General features: G+C 40.6%; 1 protein-coding gene across 3 annotated transcripts in view; it reads left to right on the plus strand.

Annotated features, from left to right (window-relative positions):
• Positions 1-19,308, plus strand: part of LOC124286790 — a 36,780-nt gene extending 17,472 nt beyond the window's left edge. For 2 of the 3 annotated variants that reach the window (XM_046723227.1, XM_046723229.1), the window contains 12 exons: positions 6,549-6,740; positions 8,200-8,302; positions 8,638-8,783; positions 9,137-9,292; positions 9,537-9,634; positions 12,938-13,084; positions 13,363-13,406; positions 13,864-13,997; positions 14,276-14,615; positions 17,728-17,979; positions 18,260-18,435; positions 18,677-19,308. In XM_046723227.1, the coding sequence (XP_046579183.1) occupies positions 6,549-6,740; positions 8,200-8,302; positions 8,638-8,783; positions 9,137-9,292; positions 9,537-9,634; positions 12,938-13,084; positions 13,363-13,406; positions 13,864-13,997; positions 14,276-14,615; positions 17,728-17,979; positions 18,260-18,435; positions 18,677-18,755 (1,867 nt within the window). In that variant the 3' untranslated portion in view covers positions 18,756-19,308. Of the gene's footprint in view, positions 1-6,548; positions 6,741-8,199; positions 8,303-8,637; positions 8,784-9,136; positions 9,293-9,536; positions 9,635-12,937; positions 13,085-13,362; positions 13,407-13,863; positions 13,998-14,275; positions 14,616-16,212; positions 16,501-17,727; positions 17,980-18,259; positions 18,436-18,676 lie in introns of those variants that run through there. The other variant, XM_046723228.1, reaches the window with a different exon arrangement.
• The last annotated feature ends 4,481 nt before the right edge of the window (positions 19,309-23,789 follow it).

The following is a 23,789-nucleotide window of genomic DNA, read 5'->3' on the forward strand; positions in this document are numbered from 1 at the left end:
TACTGATCCGTATGGGTAGGTTTTCTGTATACAGTGCTCTGGAGTTGGTTGCAGGAGGTACGGGACACAAGGACGTCAAGGATAAGTAGTTGTTCTGCTCGGTTTCCATGGTAAACTTGATGAGGATGTTGGTTGTTGAGATGGGCCAGAGGCTGAATGGGATCTTGCTGAGGCTGGAGGATGACGAAGGTACCACTTTGTGGTACCAACAAGTAGGTTTGAAGGGTGCAGTTTCTAGTGCTTTATCTTCCAGGTCCGTCATGTAAATTTTGGTTTGGATGGGGGATAAGGGAGGGCCCATGGGAAGTCCATGAATTTGTTCATAGAACTCGTCCCCCCAGGTGAAGTAAGTGGAGTTGATGCAGGCTGATGATAGAGTCGGTTGAGAGGCTGGCGTTGAGGGGTTGTTGAAGGTTGTCAATTTTGTGGCGTAAGGCTTGGAGTGCTTCTTCTCTGTTACATTGTTACATTCAGTATAAATATATATATGTATATATATATATACACACACACAAACACACATCCCCCTTCTTCATTTCCCACTCATGTTCCATGTTCAACGGTACATGAATCTGTATGGAAACATTGTACTCACGAGTAAAAAGAAGATGTTATCCATGAAGTTTGTTCTATATTGTACTCTTTCAAAGGTCTAAGAAAAGGAATTATGACTATCATTCAGGTATTTCCGGTTTTATGATCTGTTAATCATCCCTCCATGCCAATGGGTGTCAAGTGGTAAACGTTTAAGACCACAATGTCGGAATTTTACCACAACTATAGTCGTTACGGGATTGTAACCTGCATCTCCTTAGGCTTTCATCGTATATATAATAATCTATTTATATAGCGCCAAGTTCCAGATAGGCTGCTCACAGGCACTTAACATAGTCTTGTAATGTCAGTTTCCAAGAGAAAGGATATGTTTTAAGTTGGCGGCGGAAAGCCTGTACGGAGGGTGCAGACTTTAAAGTAAGAGGTAGTTTGTTGCAGAGAGTGGGGACTGCACACTTGAAAGATTGATTGCCTAATCTAGTCCCGGATCTATTGTTAACAAGGAGATTTTTATCCTATGATCTCAAAAGCCTAGATAGAGCATATTTGGTCAGAAGTGACAGCAGGTATTATGAGAAGTGGTCAGTCTTCTAAACCTTATAGACGATGGTCACTTTGTGATTATCTGGCAGCTGTATTCTGGATCACCTGAAGACGTTGAAGCTATGAGGATGGGATGCCGCACAGGAGGGAGTTGGCATAATTGTTACGAGAGTGTGTGTTTTCTAATTTGTATTATCATTATCATTTCCCAAAGAAAAATCGCATCATGAAAATAGCAATTTCATGTAGCAGTGAAATTAAACGTGATTCATTTTACAAAAGGTTTTGCTCTGTTTATGAGTCCTATCGTGTTTATTTTTTGAAACATCATAACAAAACATCGTCGACATCGAATCCGTAAAATGCCCGTATTTAACAGCATGATTTTCAATTTCGGCGTGTAGTGTCACAGAATACACAATTCACATGCAATGCACGTGAAAGTTGGGGATCAGATAGTCTCAATGATGGGTATAAAAGGTTGATCGCTCTCTGTCGATTATTCACTGTATTTGGAATATTGTTGACGAACGCAAAATGCCACGTCTAAGTGAAGCCAACCGTCATATCGCCATTGGTTTGCTTGAAGCTGGCCAGTCTCAACGTGCAGTTGCCCGACGCATGAATGTTCACCAAAGCACCATTTCACGGCTCTGGGAGACATATCGCCGGCAGAATTCGGTAGCAGATGCCCCTCGTAGTGGGCGACCTCGAGCGACCACTGCGGCACAGGATCGCTACATCCGGGTACATCACCTGCGTCACCGAACAGCTACGGCGACCAGTACCGCTCGACAAATACCCGGATTGAGGAGGCTTTCTGCACAGACCATCAGGAACAGGTTGAGAGAGGCTGGTTTACGTACCAGAAGTCCTTATTTTTGCCCTGTGCTTCGACAACAACATCGTCGACATCGAGTTCAATGGTGCACCAACGTTCAGGCCTGGAACCTACCGAATTGGCATAGAATCTGGTTCAGTGATGAATCACGATTTCTATTGGAACGACGCGATTGAAGAATGCGGGTGTAGAGACGTCGACGTGAACGTTTCGCCGACGCTTGTATTCTCCAGGTGGACAGATTCGGTCGGGACAATGTTATGATGTGGGGAGCGATCACCTGCCGTAGGAGAAGTGATTTGGTGATGATCCAGGGCAACCTGACAGCTCAACGGTACTGTGACGAAATCCTACGCCCACACCTCCTTCCAATCATTGATCGCAAGAGGGAATTGTTTCAACAGGACAATGCCAGGCCCCACACAGCACGTCACTAGAGACTACCTCCAGAACCACAACATCAATGTGCTCCCCTGACCCTCAAGATCACCGGACTTAAACCCAATCGAACATCTGTTGGATGCCCTGGACAGACAGGTGCGACGCCGTAACCCTCAGCCCCAGACACTCCAGCAACTCCCACAGGCACTACAGGCAGAGTGGGCTGCGATTGGGCAACACAAGATTCTGAGACTTATTCGTTTGATGCCGAGGCGATGCCATGCAGTTCTGGATGCCCACGGTGGTCACACGAGGTATTCACTTCAGCGCCACCACACGTCTCCATGTGACACTCAAACTGACTTTCCTCGAGTTGGTGCCAAAGACGGATAAGTCTGCATTCCCAGTGTGCAATTTCGCTATATTTCATTGACTCATAAAGCCTACATGATGTTTCAAAATAAACATAAAAATACAGTTGAAATTCCTATATGCGTTTCTTTTTGGGAGAGAGTATATTATTGAATATTTTAGACTTATCTGTGTTATATTTTGCTGGTTCAAAGGGGACTTTTAAAATCTTTAAAATCTTAAACAGCAATTTATTAACCGTAACACTCGATGCTGGAGATGTCCATGTCAGAATCAAAGTAGATTCCTAGATTCTTCACTGTGGCAGACGGAGTTACTTTCACATGTCCAGTCCATACTCACAGGCCTGATAGTGAAGTCTGAAAATGCTTTGGTCCAACAGCCAGACCTTCCGTTTTACTGTCATTTAGACTGAGGAAGGTTGTGTTCATCCAGCCTGATGTCAAGAATACAGTTTTCCAACTTGTGCGATCATTCAATGATATCAGTCTTGAAGCAATGGTACTCTGAGTATCATCAGCATAGCAGTGATACTATGTCTCCTAAAGATGTCGCCCAAGGGTAGCATGTAGATAGCGGGCAAGAGGGGACCTAATACAGATCCCTTGGGCACTCCATAAGTAAGCCTGCCCAGATGCACCATCACCCACTACTATTGACTGCGTTCTGTCTGTCAGCCATGCCAATAATGCTCCTGTGATGCCAACTCTTTTTCTCAAGCAGATAAAGAAGGATGGTATGGTCGACGGTATCAAATGCCACAGACAAATCAAACTTTTAACTAATGCTGTTTCAGTACCATGATGATCCCTATATGCTGAATGAAATTCCTTCATAAGGTTGTTGTTCTCAATATGGTTTCTGATTTGACATGCGACTATCTTCCCCAGGACCTTTGACAAAAGCAGCCAGTTTGAAACGGGTCTATGGTTGCCGATATTCTCAGGTTCCCCAAGGAGGACTTCTTAATGAGTGGCCAGATTTGTGCTATTTTAAACTCATTTTAGGTACCCGAGACGTGTGGAACGAAGTAGTGAAAAGGCTTACAAGCACAGACTATAACTGTTCTAGAAATCGCTTGAGAATCCAAGTGGGCAGAGGGTCTAAATCACAGGACATTGATTGAGTCTTTGCAAGAAGGTGCCAAACCTCAGTCTCCGATATCGGAGTGAAACTTTCAAGAGAAATACTAGTGAAAGGTTTGCTGTAGCTAGCAGTAGCAGTTTCTTGGGACTCCTGCAATTCAGCTCTCAGGTTCTCAATCTTCGCCATGAAGAAATCTCAGAAAGGTGTTACAAGGTTGACATTATCAGTATGTGTTGGGTGAATAACACATTCTTCCTTTCTTAGGAGACTGTTCACTACTTTGGCATTGTTGCTGCGTTCTTTAATACGTTCTTGGATGTGAGACATTTTGGAATAAATCAAGCAGGAAGTTGTGCCTGTCTCTTGCAGATTTGTACATTCGGAGATCTATCTCCAGCTTTGACTTGCGCCAACTTTTTTTCAGCCATCTCTTCCTAGAGAGACGAATGTCTTCAGTGTACCAACTTGCATCAGAACGGATGTAGCTCACTCTTTTCTGTACAGACGCATGTTTGTTGATCACACCGGAAGGCGTTGAGTTCAGAATATCAACCTGGCTATTGACGTTCTTTGAGGTACTTCTCAAAAACTTTGAAATTGATTTGTTTAGTTTTCAGATACTGGATAAGTTTCTTTGCATGTGGTGATGCTCTCTCAGGATTTAGCACACACATACGCTCTCTCAAGATTTAGTGCACAATAGACTGAAAAATGGTCTGAGATCATATGGTTTTCAACTGTCACACATTTTACGGAGTCCTGACATTACTAAATCAAGTATGCGTCCACTTCTGCGAACATGTTGTTGCAAGTCAAGATTAGTTCACAAAACTATTTGACTTCAGACGACTGTGTATTATCAATATGAATATTGAATTCACCAAGAAGTAAAAAAAAATGTGCAATAAAATAATATTTTTAGCTTCTTGTGAAAATTCGTTTCACAAGGTGGTCTATATATAACTGCGAGAGTCAGTTTTTTCAAGTCACTAGTTATAGTGACAATGATTATTTCCATGGAACTGTATTTCACCAAGTTATGAACACGAACATTAATCATTCTTTATAATAATAATAATGAATTTGTAGAGTGCCTACCTTCTAGCTGCAGCTGCTCAGCGGTGCTTGTCAAGAGTTAGAAAGCTTTTGTGAAGAGGTGGGGTTTTTTCAAATTTGCTTTAACATCTCGCTTGATGTTGCAGATTTTAGGTCAGGGGGCAGCAAGTGCAAAGGATCTTTATGCCGACTTTGTTTGTGTGTTTGGTAAAACCAGTCTTAGGTCGTGAGTAGACCTTAGAGCACAAGTAGGGTGTTAAACGTCTTTCAGGTAACCTTGTGATTTCTCATCATTCAGAGCGGAAGACATTATCTGCTTGACCAGAAGCCAGCGCAGCTGCTTCAATACAGGAGAGCTGTAGTCGAACTTTCCTGTGCTTGTGAATACTCTTGCAGGCATATTCTGCACCAGCTGAAGGTGTCACGACTCAATGAATTCGTTCAGGATAGAGTTGCAATAGTCTTATGGTGACATAACATATGACTGTACAAGTAACTTAGTGGTGTCGGTGTCTAGATATGTTCTTATTTTGCTGATGTTTCTAAGACGCATCGTGGCAGTGCGAGCTGATTTCAGGACATGGTGGGTCGCAGATAGAGTCTTGTTGATAGGAACACGAAGATTCCTTACTTGATCTGTTGGGTGTATCTTAACTCCACCAATGGAAAGTGGCTGTAGTGAAATTTTCTGTAAGTGATGTTTAGTTCCTAGTATCATAAACTCAGTTTTGTCTTTATTTAGTTTTAGAAAATCAGCGCACATCCACTGACTCAGGTCTTGTACGTGATGATTCCAATTTAGCTTGTCGTGGTAGGCACGTTGATTATAGACTATAGATTTGGTTGTCGTCGACAGCGTCCCTGTGACACACCGTACGTCAAGTCACATGATTGGAATGTAGTACCGTCGACCTGCACACACACATCTTGCGGACTGTGAGACAATACTTGAACCACGACAGTGCTAATCCTGTTATTCCTATTGTGTGTTCTAGCCGTGATATTAAAATGGAATGGTCCACAATGTCGAACACAGACGACAGGTCGAGTAAAGCTAGGAGAACTGGGTTCAGTCCATCCACAGATCTGAGGATGTCATTCTCAACTCTCAGGAGAGCAGTCGCGGTACAGTGTCAGATGTGTACGCAGAGTTAAACATATTGTTCAGGTCATGCTTCCTTAAGTGTTAAGTGTCCAGTATTTTAGAGAAAACGGCAAGTTTGATACGGGTCTAAGTTTTTCAGCAAGGACGAGTCCGAGGAGGGTTTCTTAAGGACTAATAATTGCTTCTTTAAAAGAGTTGGACACAGTTTTTAAATTGACTGAAGTGTTGATTATTATTATTTAGTACACTTGAGCACGGAGAAGCAGTTTCTAAGAAGCCAAGTGGGTGTCGGGTCCAGCCGACATGACTTGACAGGAAATTTATTCCGAACATCAGCTCACTGCTTGAAATCAATAGGCGATCTACCGTCATTCATCAACACAATGGTCTCCTCTGCTTCTCCTTTGCTTGGCAAGCTCATTTTGTTGCTTTGTCTGATTGATTCCCAAAATATACATTCCTGATGCAAATTCATATATGCACCAAATAAATATGGTTGGCTTGTGGACGGCCGTACCTGTGGCAAGTCAAAAGTGTACCCTGCTGTAGATAACGCCGCCAAAAACATTGGGTGAATTGTAATTAAAATCCTTCCACAATTGTTTTCAGATACCAACAAGAAGTTCGTGAATACATCACAAGTGGCGTTTCGAGGGCTAATTCAACAGCAATGGCCTCTGAAAGAATACTGGATCTATTCCATGGCAACGTATCATTTTTCAGACCAAGATGTGATAATTGGAACGTTCAAGACAACTGTTGTCCTTTCATGTGCTATGACGTGGAACTACAGCTGGACAGGTAGGATCAGTGAATTTAAAGATAACCATTAACCAGGGGCAACCCAATTAAAACGTACCAACGCACTTCGTAATATTGAGTATGCTTTGAAATTCATATTATTAAAATGGTAAGAGGAATAAAAGCCGAATTTGAAATTTGATAACAATTTACTTGCAATGTTTGAAGAATACACAAAAACACAAATAGTCACCACGACAATGCAACCAATCTGATCGCCACACAGTTCTCAAATAATGATAGTTGTCATTGTATGAACCCCCTAATGGCGACCACGTCAGTTCTTGATGTAGCCACCAATCGCACAGATGACAAATGTAAGTCGGCTCCTCATACGGACAATCGAGTGTCGAATTCTCAGCATCGGAATCCTCTGCCATTCCCCATGTACCCGAGTTACTTCCTGCAGATTTGGAACAGGAGGATCTCTAGCTCAAACTTTGTCTTACAGGATAGTCCCAAAGATGTGTGAAATCTTTGGGAATCTTTGTGGGTAATGGTATTGCTTTGATAGCGGTATTCTGCAAATGGGTGATGAGGGCTTGAGAACGGTAATTTCAAGCGTTGTCATCCATGGGCAACTAGCACAAGATGGTTCCCAACATTTCGCAAGACGGCGATATCCAGTACTTTTTGTTGATAATGTTGAGTGTCACGGGTACTGTGATGAGATCGAACTTGCAGTCACACAAAACCCTACTCCACACTATCACTGAGCCACATCGAAAAGGGTTCAGCTGCATGGATCATCTACAGGTGATATTCCTTGTTATGACGTTTCCATACGCGACAATGGCCTTCAATATCGACTTTCATTACGTTCGCAACCTCCTTCTGAAAGTACTCACACTCTCCATTACCAACATAGTTCTTCATTACGGGATTGTGTCTTGCCAGACGAATTTGGTCTCCGCCATCATGATCATGATGGTCCTCGGTCCTCCAGGTCTAACACTTGTCTACCTGTCGCCTCGTGCTTCCTCACAAGTCTTCTGAATAATCTTAGGCTATATTTAGGTTAGCACCCATGTTGCCACAGGACATCTCTGCATCATGCATGCCAATTAAGTTGCCATCGTGTATTGTCATAAAGTCTACGTCTTACCACCAGGAAAATCATATTTATTACAACTCCTCTCTAAAATCAGTTTACCAAACTGTAGCGTTATTGTGTAACCTTTGAAACGTTTACCCCTATGCGTTTGGAGCCTTCACATCTTGTGAGTATGAGCCCAACAGCTTTAGTATTATTGTGTGAAGCATGTACTCTACATGTGCATAAATGTATACTAGGGCATGATCGATTCTTTGGATCAGATTTTGAAACATTTCTCTTGGATTCAGGTGGCACTTTTTTAATGCTCATTTGTATAAAATGATTTTGCAATATTAATGTATTCACGGGTCAGCGCCAATTATATTTGCATGGACTTGAAAAATTATGAACTTTTTTTTCAAGATACAATGGTGGAGATATCACAATGTGCTCTCTATTTCTTGAAATATTGAAGAAATGGGTGAAAAGCTACCAAGCAGCAATAAAGACCGGATGTACTATCAGGGTAGGTATAGTGAGTGAGTGAATTAGCTTAGTTTAACGCCGCACTCAGCAATATTCCAGCTATATGGCGGCTGGGTAGGTATAGTACGTGGACGGGTTTTATATAAACAATATTCTGTGCAATACCCAGGAAAAGAAAGGGAAAAGAAAATACAGCTACAAACAGGTCAGCTAAACAACTTGGAGAATGATTGATCTTTTAAACTGCTCAGTTATCGGCGTAAAAGTACATTGTTTTATTTGAATGTTAAGGCACGGAAAATCAAACATCAAAATCACCTTTTCTTCAGTAATGTTATGAAAAAGTGTACGGAACATTGCAAAGCATAATTTCAGTTCTATCTGTGGCTGGGGGATGCAATAGAGGCTTGTGAAGCAGACCTTCCAAACAATCTCCTATTTGACTTCATCGACACATCGAACATTGCGGATCGAGTTGGCCTGATTCCATTACTGATCCGTTGCCAAGAGAGACTCCAACGGTAAGCAGTGTTGAGGGAGTGGTTTATTTTGTTTGCTAGTTATCATTCGAGTCTGGAAAAGATAATCCAATAATCAAAATCAGGAGCATCGATCTACGCAATTGGGAACCGATGACATGTGTCAACCACGTCAGCGAGCCTGACCACCCAATCCCGTTAGTCGCCTCTTGCGACAAGCATGGGTTGCTGAAGATCAATTCTAACCCGGATCTTCACGGGTACAGCGTTGAGGGAATTTTGTGTTCGTGCTACATGTTATATAACGTGAAGAATGTTGCATGCAAAATGTAACTGCTGCTCTTTGTGCCGCAAATGAGTATGTATTGGTTCAGGTAAGAGCCTCTTTTGTTTAGGCCAAATGGGTTTCTGAGGACAGAGACCTTTCATTGGGACAAAGGTGTTTCTTCTTCGCTGGAATCGTTTCTGCGCCAGTGTTTGGATATTCCTCAGTTGATTTATCCAACTTTGATTGGTCTCCATCTTGCTGAAGAGCTCACGCTTGGTCACGAGTAAGCACAAAGCTATTATATTTTACGCAAAGTTTGTCATGCATTTGATACCAGCAAGACATCATTTTACTGCCATCGATCTGTGTCTTTATGCTAAATGTCATCTGTTCTAGCAGATCGTCATGACTAACTTTTTCTTTAATTGTATGTTTACTTATTGCGATCATGAATCAATTTAATGGGTTTGCTAATGATAGTACAAGAATATGCTACTGATTGTGTGACCTTTTGTAATTCATTTCAGGAATATTCTTGAAGACGGATCATTTGTTGGAGTACGAAAGTTCGCCTTACGATGGAAGGCAGCTGGAGAACAAGAGATGTTGACATTGTCAGCAGATGGTAAGAGGGTGATGCGTACCAGCATACCTAAACATGTGCTTCTGGTTTTTGATAGATGGAAATTGATACTTTTTACAAATAAACAGGACGTGGAACTCGACTTCTTTAACTCCAAGATCACATTGCAGACAGTCATTTCAGCACATGTTCATTTTTGTTTGTACGTAGATTATTGATATTGAAAGATTTACTTTAAATTTTCACTGCAGCTCTTTGCAAGACCTATGCGAAAGAAATTGAAATTCTATTGATGCAGTAACAGCGACTTCATATTATTTTATTAACGACTATGATTTCCACAACAATGCCACTTTAGGAAATCAATATCTTTTAACTGTTAAACGTCAGATGCGTGTACGTCAATGCATAGTAGACTTTGACATTTCCCAGACACCATCAGTTTTACTATGTTAAGTCCTTATCCTCAACATTTTAGTCTGACCATCCTGGCCTGTTGCCAATACTGAGGTCAGTGTCTGTAGATTATAACGACTGGGCAAAAGAAAGTATTTGTATAAAAAACAATTGGTCCAGGTTTGAAAACATTCACCAAAACACAACATGGTCCCGATAACAACGCAGCTGTCCGAAAACTTCGTACGAATCGTGCATTTCTTGAAACGTGAAAAACGTAGTTGTGGTCCAAATGCACGTGCATAATTTCGGCATAAATACTGATGTTAGACAGAACAAGTATGCAGTAACCAAGAAACCACCACGAATATGCCAAGACTTACGCAAGCGCAACCATAGGCCCCCAAATCGTTAAACTAACCCCTGGTTAACTATCCATATTTCAGATGGGTGTAGGAGTCATATACACGTTTTCCGTTGGGATGCATTTGTTTGGGTTTTTTCTAACTCACCAACGACTGAGTTGCTGTGCCGAGTTACCCCTGCGATCTGATTGGCTGCGACACGCTGTCAGCAGGCGAACAGTCCTTCGATTTGGTATGGCTGGTATACGGACCTACCGCCCCCTTCCGTGAAATGGCCTTGACCCGTCTACACCAATGCAGACTGATATGGATACGAACTGTAAGTCGGTGGTAGCGACGTGACTGGGAGAGAATGCACTTTACAGATGAAAGTCGGTTCATTCTATTCAGAAACTCAGAAACGATGGCAGGATGAGCGCCTCCGCCAAGCTGCGTTCAGGAAGTTCGTCAGTTCGATGGAGGGGGGCGACATTTGTTGCCACAGAACAGCAAGACTGGCAGGAAATCTGGATGCCTACAGATACAGACATGAAGTGTTAACACTTTTTGTGGTGTCCTTCATTCCAAAACAGCCAAGAGGAGTCATTTTGCAGCACGACAACGCAAGTCACCACAACACATTGCGTGTTTTTTCAGACATGAACCCCATTGAACATCTTTGGGATCATCTGTCAGCTGAGACAGGCGAACCAACAGGAACTTGAACACACGCTCATTTTTATGGAACAAGATTCCTGCTGACATTCATCCTCAGTGAGAAGACGTGTGTTGGCGTGTCTCCTGGCTCCTGCCTCACGTGTGACTCTTTATGCACATGTTTCCCTTGGCAACTGGTGAGGCCACAGGTTGACCTAACACTAACAGTGTTTAAAAAAAATCCAAAACTAATTAATTACAAAATAGACAAGAATATAATCAATTAAAAACTCAATTCAATACATACAAATCCTTATTTACAGATGGGTCCAAGGATGGTGGCGCAGTTGCTTGTGCCACTGTCATTGGATCCAGAACAATATCTTCTCGATTTCCAAATGACAGCTCTAATTTCACAGCAGAAGCTAACGCCATATTAACAGCTCTTAAATATATTAATAAACACCCTAAATATACACAATACATAATCTTTTCCGATTCTCTTTCGTGCCTTCGGGCCATTAAAAAATCTTGCTTGTAAACATACATTTTTAATAGAAATTATTGAATTGTAGAATGATCTTGCTAGTGGCCAATAAAAGACGATGTTGGCATATTTGGCAACAATGGCCCATCTTGCTGCCAAGGCAGCACTCAACAAATCTGTGACACCACTTCTTATCCCATACTCTGATTACAAAGCTAGCATCAGAACCTACATCCGTGATCTGATGCAGAAGAAGTGGGACACCCAAGTTGGTATTAATAAACTATATGAAATGAAACCCTATATTGGTTACACCTACTAGGGTTGTCAGTCCAGATTTGAGGAGGTCAACATACGACGATGTCGTATTGGCCACACAAGTTATACAGATAAATATTTGCTTAAAGGTGAAGATCCTCCGTTTTGCATCCCTTGTGATGGAAGAATCACGGTCAAGCATGTCGTGTTTGACTGTATTCATTTTACTATCACTAGGCATAAATATTTCAATGTCAAAACAGTTAAAAATCTATTTTATGTTAATTATCATTTAATAATCGATTTTTTAAAGGAAATAGAATTATTAGATAATTTTTGAATATGGTTTGTAAATAGATAAATGGCGTTTTAAACATGGTAGTATTAATTAATAACTTAGATTGTTAGTGGCTGTACTCTTAAAGGGGGTTGAAGTATTGTAAAATTATTGTCCGCCTAAGAGGGTACGTAAGTCCCGAAACATTGAAAGTAAATTTAAACTCTCCACTTTTTTAATCGTCACATATGTGTATTTTTAATGTATGGCTAATTACATCTAAGTTGCTAATAGCTGAAGGGATGATGTAAATCCAGCTAGGGCCCATGCAGGAGGCAAATGTACTGTAAGTCCCCATGGTCCCTGGTATGGTGATCTACCTTCAGTTGCTGGTGATCTATAGCCAACTTTTATATTGTATTGTTCTAAATAGTAAATGATTTTAAGTTCAATGCTAGTTTTAAAGCTCTTATTGTGATATGCTAGTTGTTTAACTGTCCTTTGGGGACATATTTTATATTATAACATTATAAAGTAGTACATGTGAACTGTTTTAGTCACGATATGGCTGAAATATTCCCAAAGTGACTTTAAATTTTAACTCACTCGCTGACTTATGCACATATTGATTTCTGTAATTTTTAATTCTGACCCCGGACTCAATGAATTGCGGCAAATGCAAGACCAAGAATATTTTGGTCAATTGAAGTCTGTGATAACTTTAAATAGACATGCTATGTACATTGTTGTTCTCGTCAGAATTGGTCCTCGGCAACCAATTTCTTTCGTAAGAGATGGTATCCATATGTCTAATGCTTGTATAAATTGTATTTCCAGTTGAAAGTAACAGATCCAGATCAATCGATATATCTATATATCAGTTTATCTGTCAAAGACTAATACCTCACTTCACGCTCATGTTCCAGGAAGAGATGCCCTGTCGAAATGTCTTGCCCAACTCGAAAGTAGAATTGGGGTGATGTACGTCTCCGATACACGCAGTAAGAACACCGATAAAATAGACAGAAACTCAAAGGAGAGGTTGATGCACAGACTCAGCAGGATCACCACACGTGTGTATTGCAATAATTGCCCAACTCTCTCTCTCTACTCGCATAGCAGACGAACACAAAAGCAAACATCGTGTCTGTTTTGAAATGTCACCATCATATCCCTTTTAAAGTGGGAGTTGTGTCATCTCTCTCTCTCTCTCTCTCTCTCTCTCTCTCTCTCTCTCTCTCTCTCTCTCTCTCTCTCTCTCTCTCTCTCTCTCTCTCTCTCTCTCTCTCTCTCTCTCTCTCTCTCTGTTGCTACTTGCTCTTTCATGGACATCGACTACTTACATTTTCAGGCGAAGCACCTGCAGATTTAGACATTTCTTCAGGAGACACGCTTGTAAGTGCAAATTTTAGCACAATGATTCCAGTTCCCTGTTCCCATTGCATGACGTATATATTGATTTAACTGAGGGTCATAAGTCAATTTCTCTTGGTAAGGTGTAGCTTGAGTGTGTTCAAGAAACCCATGTGCGCGAACAGAAGACAAATCGTTTGGACAAGCAGTTATCCCTCGGTTTTGTTGCTATTATTTAACTTATTGTAATTCAATTTTTATCTCTGTAAAGGAAAACTACTAAATTTATAAAATCCTGCCAAGACATTAGTATTGTTGAATTTCCTTATTTGCTGCAAGGTAAACGTTCCCTACTTTTGTTATAATGCGGTATTTGTGAATGCAGAGAGGGTGTTATTTATGCCTGTATACTATTGACACACTGTTGCAATGGAAACTGTTATTTTGCTTTACATTTTTTTACTGTTATTATGCTTTAATTTTTCATGCTCCTTTAAAGACTGTAATCGAGGACGTGGATCACTACCAGGTGAGGATTAAAACGGATTCAGAATTCCCGGAGGATGGAATCTTCACAGCTGACATGGAGACGGGAGATCATTACGTTGTGGTGCTGAAGAACTGCCGTATTGGGTAAGACCAGTTGTTTGCTTTCCCTTGATCCATCTGTAAAATGAATATTAAATAAAATTGATTTCAGTGACAACTTGTGATGACTTGCATCCCTTGCCAACGTTAAATGGTCCCATCATGTTTTCCTGAAACGGGTATTGATGTTTACGTACTGCATTCAGTTACAAAAGATCAAGTTGTTTTCTAAATTTCAATATGTAGCCGATGAGTGTCAGAAAACCTAAAACCTGTGTTTGCTTGAAATTATCATATCATACGTGTCTGTTTCACACCATCAGGTCTACAGGCTTTAGTAAGACAATTCGATTTGCATGCGGTATCAACATCAACTCCTTCAACATCATACCATCCAGAAAGAGCGGAACCATTGAAGCTCGCTTCAAAAAGGATCCCAGTTTCACTCAAGGCGACCGACTTTTACCCTGGAAGAAACTTGATGCAGGCTTCATTGTGAATCTTCCAGACTTTCCGCGGTCACAGTTTGGAGAGGACTTAATTAGATGTCATGTTCAACGTATGTACCTAAAGTCTACTCCCGAGTTGAAGACTGCCACACCATTGCAACAGTTCCAGACCATAGTATTATACCTGATGAACACTGATCCATTTTCATTTGGCGTAAGTACATATTCAAGAAATAAAGCATGCTAAATATGTTGACCTCGCCTTTGAAATGTCTCGCTTGCATCTCACATGCACTGTCGTCAGGCTGCCCTTTGTTCTCGGTGCCCTTGGTTTGGTACCTCCTGATCTCTTGGCACAGGTCAGGAGAGTGCCAGGGAGCACAGCCATTCTGACACTCTGGGTAATGCAGAAGGCTGCAGTGTTGGGGAGTCTACATATTCTCCGGAAAATTGTTGGTGGGTTCGTTTCCTGGGAGAAGTACCATTCGCCGTCTGGGATGCGTGTAGAGGGGGCAAGGGCCCTGAGCTGATGATAAAGATCCCAGGATCACCCGAACCCTCTCTGCTGCATTTTTCATCTTAATCTGTAAAACATAATTAATTATTATATAAGCAATCATAACATCGAAGTTCAGTTCGTTGCAGAGGTCCTGGCCAGTGAGATTTATAGAAAGAATTCCTTACAGTTGTGATATGAGCATCCGACTTGAAAAGATCATTTAGTGAAAATATATATATGCCGAGTCCATTCCCAGAATGATACATATACTCACCGCCAAAAGAAACGCGAAATTCATCAATATCTACTGTGACGTAAATCGACAGTGTTGAAGGGGTTTCTGATATGTAATTGATTATGTGAATACTGTTTTTCACGGCAAAAGAAAAACGTTTACCACAAACGCAGCATACGTGACGTCACACATCATTAAAATGTGAACTCAATGGTTGTCATTTTGCCCGTGCAGAGATAGGTCGTGAAGTTAGAATTGCATTCTTTGCATGATGTACTTGCTCTTAAGATGCTACTTAAGGAACGGGTACTGCTAAACGTCTGCATTCGCATTTTCATGCAACTGTGAGCATGCCTAGTTTAACTGCAAACGAACGTCAGAGAGCAATAGGGAATATTGAGGCAGGTTGGAGCATCCAACGTGTCCCCAGGCATTATGGAACACATCAGTCCACCATTTACAGTCAGCTTGACCGCTACCAGCAGACAAACACCGTTGCCTGCCCCCTCGTAGCGGACGTCCACGTAACGTCATCATACTGACGAGACCGCTACATTGTTACCTCTCATTTGCGAAATCGCTTCATACCAACTACCACAACAGCTCGTAACACCATAGGAAGACACAACAGACCCATCAGCGACATTACTGCACGTCGCCGTCTCACTCAGGTTGGTTTACGTTGCCGTCGACCATACGTTGGTTCACGTTTGACGCCACGACATAGACGTGCTCGACTGAACGGGGCAGCAGTCCATGGCAACTGGCGCAATGGACAGTAGCAGAACATCGGCTTCTCAGATGAAAGTCGCTTTTGTGTCGATACCGCAGATGGCAGAGTAAGGATATGTCGTCGTCAAGGTGAAAGATTCTCAGAACCCCGTGTTTGGAGAGAGATCGAGGTCCTTCCCTCATGTTTTGGGGGGCCATGAGCTGGGGGCGTCATGTTCAACATGTAATCTTCAGAACAATGGGCAAGGTCGTGGTAGGGGTGTTTCAGCGCAGCGCTACATCGACGAAGTGTTGAGACTAGTAATTCGTCCATTTTTTGCTCAAAGGCGTCATCTTGTTTTGCAGCACGATAACGCGAGAGCGCACACAGCAAGACTGACACAGACATTCTTCCAGAACAACAACATCCAGACCATGGAGTGGCCAGCTCTAAGCCCGGATTTGAATCCCATCGAACACCTCTGGGATGAGATGGAAAGATTATTTCACCAACAGCGAGTACGTCCACTTGCAACAACTGCAACGGAGTGTTGTTGCCGCTTACAACAACATTCCCAGGAGGTTTATTCGACGTCTCTTCAACAGTATGGCGAGGAGATGTGCAGCTGTTGTTGAAGCCAATGGAGGTCACATCCGTTGTTGACACATCCTTGTGAAGGACAATTCCTAACAGCATGCGTTATGTGGTTTCAATATTGACTTATTGGATTTTCATGTCATGTGGAGAATAAACACACTAAGAGCTTTCTTTCGAGTTCTCTTTGTCTTTTGTTAAAGTAAAGTTAGTTGAAAAGACGCCATGTTTTCACTCATTGTCAGTATCATCATTTCACACAATTCGCGTTTCATTTGGCGGTGAGTATATGAATAAAACTAAGTATGGCACACTTTTGAAAATGCGTGTGATACATTTTAGCTTATGATTTTTGTTCCATATGTATGAAAAGTACAAAGCACGATCGAAAGCAATACCACTAGCAGCTTGTTAGTGTTGCTCCTTTTCTTCCCAGGCTTGTTTAATGGGTGACAAATCAGGGCATTTAGCAGACCAGGGTAACACTTTAACTTTTTTTCTGATAAAGATACTGCTGTACTACTCGAGAAATATGTGGTCTGGTGTGGTTGTCGTGTTACCATTCCTCTGTTTTAAAAATGGCGAAGAGGTCATTTGCAAAATCTTATCTCGGTACCTCCAAGGACATTAGACAAAAAAGGTCACAACAACTGATATATAAAATGACATAAAATAATTTCACATTTATAACCAGCATGTCAACTGAGGGATGCACGTACTAAATCCTTTCTTCAGGATTATTAACTTTTACTTTCGACCAGACTTTAAAATTTGAAGACATGTCCACTCCTCCTTTGTTCTGTGTTCTGAATCTCAGGAATATAATGTACAAAGAGACATATCAGCAATGAAGGCAGGCAGCTCCTTCCCTTCCTCTGACTAGACATAAAGGAAACCAATAAGACCGTTCCATTTAGACATATTCATACAGATTCAGAGTGACTAACTTTCCACACAACAGTATGACAAGAGGGTGACTTTATTTTTTTAACATCAATACAACTCCCTATTTTGACTTGAACTATAAGATTCAAGGGAAAAGTGGACTTTTTGTGATGTTTTTAAACGCAACTCCGTTTGTAGGGTTTTTCACAGAATGTTATGTGACGTTTTTATTACCATAATGAATTTGGGATCATAATTGAAGTCCCTATTGACTCAGATTCAGAATTGGTCAAGGTGTGTTTTGACAGATATCTATCACGTTTGTGTTTATTGTATATATACACTTTGATGCCACTGCACATATAATATAGCATTAATATGTTGTTGTCTTTTAACAACAGGTACCAACAACCGTGTCCATCAGAGTTCCAAGTCAAGCAGATCCGTCTATCAGAGTCGACAACAGATTTTATCTGGAGGGTCTGAAGATATATGAGAATAAACCAACACTGTTTTTGACTTTCTTAGATGTTGACAAAATGTCGCAGCTCCTAATGGAAGACAAAATCAACCAAGAAGAAATCTCACCCTTCCTTCACCTGCCCTTGGGGGCTATGGAATTGGATCCAGATTCTGCCAAATATTTGGCTCCGGTAACTATGTTCATCTATTAAATTCATTACAATTATAAATTTGATTATATGTTTGTGGTACATGTATTCGATTGAAGTACGAATCCATAACAGGGGCTATGTTTTATAGAGGTAATCACGCTTGAAAGGAGTTTTAGATTTTGTAAATATCCTATATTAGGAATAAACATTGCATTTAGCGAGCCTTGACGAATTACATAAACAGTGACTATTCCGAATACATGATATTGGCCATCGCTAGATACAATATACATTCCTAATACAGCAAGTTTTCGCACAGGGGTTTTCAATGCTGATGCAAATTCTGGAACTGAACTCTTACCGGAGAGCCCAAGACTACTGCCAGGAACCAGACAAGAGATGTGTGATGAGAACATACTTGAGAGCAAGATACCCGTACATGGATTATAAGACGTACAGCATGCATCTGTCGGGATATGTCAGAAAATTACATAAGTATGTCTGTCAAACTGTTCTTAATATTTTTAGAAACACCTACTAATGTATATTTGTGATACTCAATCATAGTGTATGTTATATGGTGTTATATGTGATATATGAATCATGTGTAATGTTTTCAATCATGATATATACATCAGTTATGTTAGTAAGTCGTCATGACTTTCAATAATTTTTTCAGATCAGTACAGTGTGTTCATCGCGCCCCACTTTTTTCTTATTCTCCCCGATGTTTCAGAACTGATTTCCATTCTTCAAAGTCAGCTCCCCGCCAAGTTCGAGGATCTAACACCCCGGCCTTCCACCCATTCTTGTGACAGTTGTGGCAGGACATCAGCAGAGTGCAAGAAATGCACAGGATGTCGCCTTGTGTTCTACTGTGACCGGGTATGTCAGAGGAAGGCATGGCCTGTGCACAAACATATCTGCAGGCGTACTTGAAGTCATTAGGACAAATATGAAACGGCCTATAGAGCTATAGGGATTATGTGTGAGTTGCCACACTCAGCAATATTCCAGCTATATATTGCGGCGGCCTGTAGATAATCGAGCCTGGACCAGACAATCCAGGGATCTACGCAATTGGTATACGATGACATGTGTCAACCCAGTCAGCGAGCCTGACCACCCGATCCCGTTAGTCGCCTCTTACGACAAACATGGGTTACTGAAGATCAATTCTAACCCTGACCTTCACGGGTTTGGGATTATGAGAAACAACAATATTCCATGTCATCAAACAAAGCAAGTTTTGTTAACTGGCACATGATGTTATCAACAGAATTCAAGCCACATGTTCCTTGTATAAATTCTGAGTAATTAGAGAACAATGCTTGTTATCTTACCACACACATAAATGTCGTTTCCTGATTGGCTGAGCGCTCTTCTACTATTTTCAATGTATCCCGCTTACATTTTCTTTGTACTCCGTTAATCTCATTTGATACTTCGTGGTAATTCTTTATCTCGAATAACATTGAATCACGTGTATGATGTACGGTATTACCGATGTTTGCGAAAGCAAATCGATGGAAGGAGATAACTCTAAATTTGTTTTCTTGTCTTGTCGTCTGGTACCCCATACTATGATCCGATACCCGTGTTTCAAACAGTTCAAAATTAGCATTGAGGTGTTTGGTAAGATAAGTACGTTGTTCTCTGGTCCCTCGGGACCCGTGGGTTGATGTACCCTCGATGTTTCTTTATGTTCCCTAAGCCCGAGGGTACATAAGCCCATGTCAACCTCGTGACCAGTGAACAACTTATATTGTCTTCGGTAAAATTAAACCTTCCTTACATCGTTGTAAAAACTAACATATGGTATATATTGTAAATTATTCTGCACAAATCCGAATGATCAAACACATATTTGAAAACCGAAAAATCAAACACGTGAATGTTTGGATGTATTTTTATACTACGATTTTCAATTTGTGTCTTATTGCAACCATTCTGTAGACAACTTTGTAATTGCGATTTGTTCAGGTAAATGGCATACTTTTCATAGTGTAAATAGAGGCCTTTATGAAAACTCTTAAAAGAAATATCATATGAGTACAGAGTACACTGAATGATTCCGACATTCCCATAAGCATCTTTTGATTAATCCCTGTCAACAATACCAGGGCTACCAGAGCTCTAAGATCATCGCATCTACTATACTTTAACATAGTATTGCCATAGTACAGTAGTCATAGCGCTCAGATAGCATTGTGCAACAGTGTCAGGTAGTGGCTTCAATTCATGAAAGGCAAATGTTTACCCCGAACAAATACAGTGGGAATACACTATGAAAGCTGTTAACTACAGCGCTATAAACACTGATTGTGTTGTGAAACTACTACATTTGACCTCAATAACACTTCAGTGTATCACCAACTATGTTTTCATTTTGTTAAACTATTAACAATTTACATCTGATAGTGATATGATCATAATCATTTCATTTCGTAAATTTAATGTAAACTGAAGGGCTAAAGAAACGTTACCACTTTAAAATTGAACTTGCCAAAAACTCCATCACATCACATGAAAACACATCGCCCAAACGCAACAGTGAGTTTTCCACGTGGAAATTAGCCATGCAATACATGCTTTTCACCATTTTGTCCAAATGTGGTGTGTATGTCTTTCACGAAAAGCGAAAATATTAAATGCCAAACGGGTATAACACCAATGGAAACAGGTTGTCATTCTATTTAAAACCATCACAAGAATGGCTCGATTAACTTTATGAGAACGAAAACGGGCGATCGAGAGCAGGGAGCCTCCGCACCCGCGTTGCAAGAACGCTTGGTTGTCATCGCGTCACCGTCACCAAACTCATACAGTGATACCGTCAGACAGGACTGACCTCAGACAGGCCACCATCAGGCAGACCCCAGGGGGTCACAACAACGCTCCAGGGGGACCAGTATCTGTGCACGCTGCATCTCAGAAAACGCTTTCTGACGGTGACGTCATCAGCGGCGCATGGCTTGGGTTACCGTGTAAGCCGATACACAGTAGCCTAACAACTGTTCCTGGCTTACAGACCTTTCCGGGGACAGTCGTTGACAACGGAGATAAGATGGGCCCCGAACGGTTTGACGTTGGCAGCGGCATGAGTGGTAGACTAACAACTAGTCTCTGAAATGAACATATTTTACAGAAAAAAGGCTCATCGTGAAAAAAATAACATGAAAAATTAAAAAAGATTCTTGAGACTTTCTTCATATTGAAGCTGTGGAAATCTATACTTGCCACATTTTCTAGATTTGCGTGGAACTTTCTTGGATATATTTGCTTCAGGATCTGTATGACAGACTACATGAGTGGCAGAGTGTGCTATTCTCGAATGAAAGCCGATTCTATCTGTTTATTTTGTGATATGGATATATCTGTTGTGGCTATTTCACAATAGTTTTTTTTATCTATGGTAGCGTTTCTTTAGCCCGTCAGTGTATTTCTTGCGACAATTCTGGAAGTGATCAATTAATCCATATATGAGTATTGTATGTTTGTATCAAGCTGATGAACATGGACGAACACCTGTATATTCGTGCTCCTTTTACCAACGTTTCAAAGACTCCCGCTCTTTAGCTGTTCAAGGCTACAACATTCGAGGCTTTATGCTAGACACGTGGAGGAAAATTCCAAATTTAACGCATCAGTGACAAAAATTGTGTGTGATGCAATTCGATATTTGGTCTTGTACCGTATGCCGTAATACGATTTTCAGGTGAACAATAGACTAGCCTTTGCATGTGTTTATGACGGCTGCCACCAGTGGGACGGGATACAGTCACAATTTCGCGAACACCTGGTATCATTGCCAACTGATAATGATTCCTTGAACATACGCTATTAAGAGCAATTTCTTATGTAGCGAGTGTTTTGTCGCTTTACAGGAGATATTCAGTGAAATGTAATTATGTTTTAAATCATTTATAAAACATATTAAAACAAATATTTTGAGTGGGAAATTATCAATATTATTAGTAAAATATCCAAACCCTACTCATATTCGTGAAAATCATTCCTGAACAGGTCTTTGTACTTAGAAATCAGAAGAAATGCTACTTGGTACTTTGTGTATCCATTTGATGAATAAGTACACTCATACAAATTCAGGAATATAAGTAAGTTGCAGAAGTGAGTATTAACAGAAGCGACAAAAATCTTTCCACATCCATAAGAAATGTCCGCCAAAAGCAGAGAGTCGATTGTACAATTGTGACTATATCATGTGCAGATTTTTGTTTCAACAGCATTACAGCTGTATGGTGTCTGTAAACAAATGTCGTCTGAACCAGACAATCCAGTGATTGTCACCATGAGATGTCTACCATAAAATTCTAAAACTAAAACATTTTAACTATACTCGACAATACAATATCTTACAGTATCAATACAGTATCTTAATACTGTTACAGTGACTAATTCAGGACAGCCATCGTCCAAATATTTAAAAAGACCAAAAACTATGTAGCCAAGCCATGTGGGACTTAATTGTAATTATTCAATCTGCAATCTTAATTCTTATCACTACCACAGTGTACATTGTCTTGTCGGTCACCCTGAACCGCTCTGTCTTTGTCATTAATTATTTTATATGACATTTATTGCCTTAATTGGTCATCCCCCTTGGCCGTGTCTGTGATGAATTTTGTTGCACTGTAAATTGTCATACTGTAGGTTTGTTTACTGCTATGAGTACTATCAAACTGTATATAAATATTTATACTATGTAATGGATTTTGTTGGACTGTAAGTTGTTTTACTGTATGTTTAGTGCTATGAGTATCACCTTACTATCAAACTGTATATAAATATTTATACTATCAAATATCTTACCAAGTGTTACCTTGTTTGTTGCTACAGATTATACCTTAATCCCCCTTTGTTAACTAATTGGTCATGGCCTGGTGGAGCCAGACTCTAAACAATAGATGTGGGGAATGTGAGGTGTCCCCCTGCCATCACATCAACTGGTCAAGGAAGTGCCCTTGCTTTTCTACCTGTCCATTGTTGAGTCGTCGCCTGTCCATTGTTGTCAAAATATATATATATATGCTCACATCTATATTGTGAAGGGGTACGAGTCCGGTATTCCGACTGCTTGTGTAGGGACGACCGCGAGCAGGATAATGCCGCTTGTAGGAAATGCTTTGGGGCTGAGCTGGAACTCCGCTCACCTCGGTCTCAAATAATAGTAACACGTGTACTCCAGAAGAGTCATCATTATCGTTATCTAAGACCCACTTAATCAGAAAAATCCTTAGACAACCTCATGAGGCACACATTTTGTGTATTCACCATGGTCTTTACCAGGTTATAGAATAACTCTGGACCTATTATGTTCACTTTGTATCCAAAGTATATGTTGAGACCATACCTTTTTTAAACACCTATTATGTATTAATATGTTTATTTCAGGTCTAATTTCATGCAGTGCTATTCGTCATGACCATGTAATTAAATTTCTTTTGGGACAAACGTCTTAAGGTCCCGGGGAAATTGTTAACGAGCTAAAATTAAGCAAATATATAAAAAATATAATTGACTATTTCAGCTTTATTGTAAATACTTAGTTTTTGATCGTATAAATATAATATTAAATTCTTTTGGGTACAAACATTTACTCACTCTATACATTTGGTGTATCATACGCAGTGATCGCATTTAAGCGAACATGTCACTGTATAGAAAATCTATGACTGCACTGCGGTGCAATAAAATGTGAAAAGTCAGTTACGCTATTGTGCATAGGTAACTCTTACCTCCGGTCGTCGCTGTTCATACAATGGACATAGCTAGGCCTTTAAAACACAGATGTTTTTTTGTGTGTTATGCTAGCTGATCATTTTGAA

This window comes from Haliotis rubra, unplaced genomic scaffold (assembly GCF_003918875.1).
Source record: "Haliotis rubra isolate DU_JTF1 unplaced genomic scaffold, ASM391887v1 Scf391, whole genome shotgun sequence".
Classification (NCBI taxonomy): domain Eukaryota; kingdom Metazoa; phylum Mollusca; class Gastropoda; order Lepetellida; family Haliotidae; genus Haliotis; species Haliotis rubra.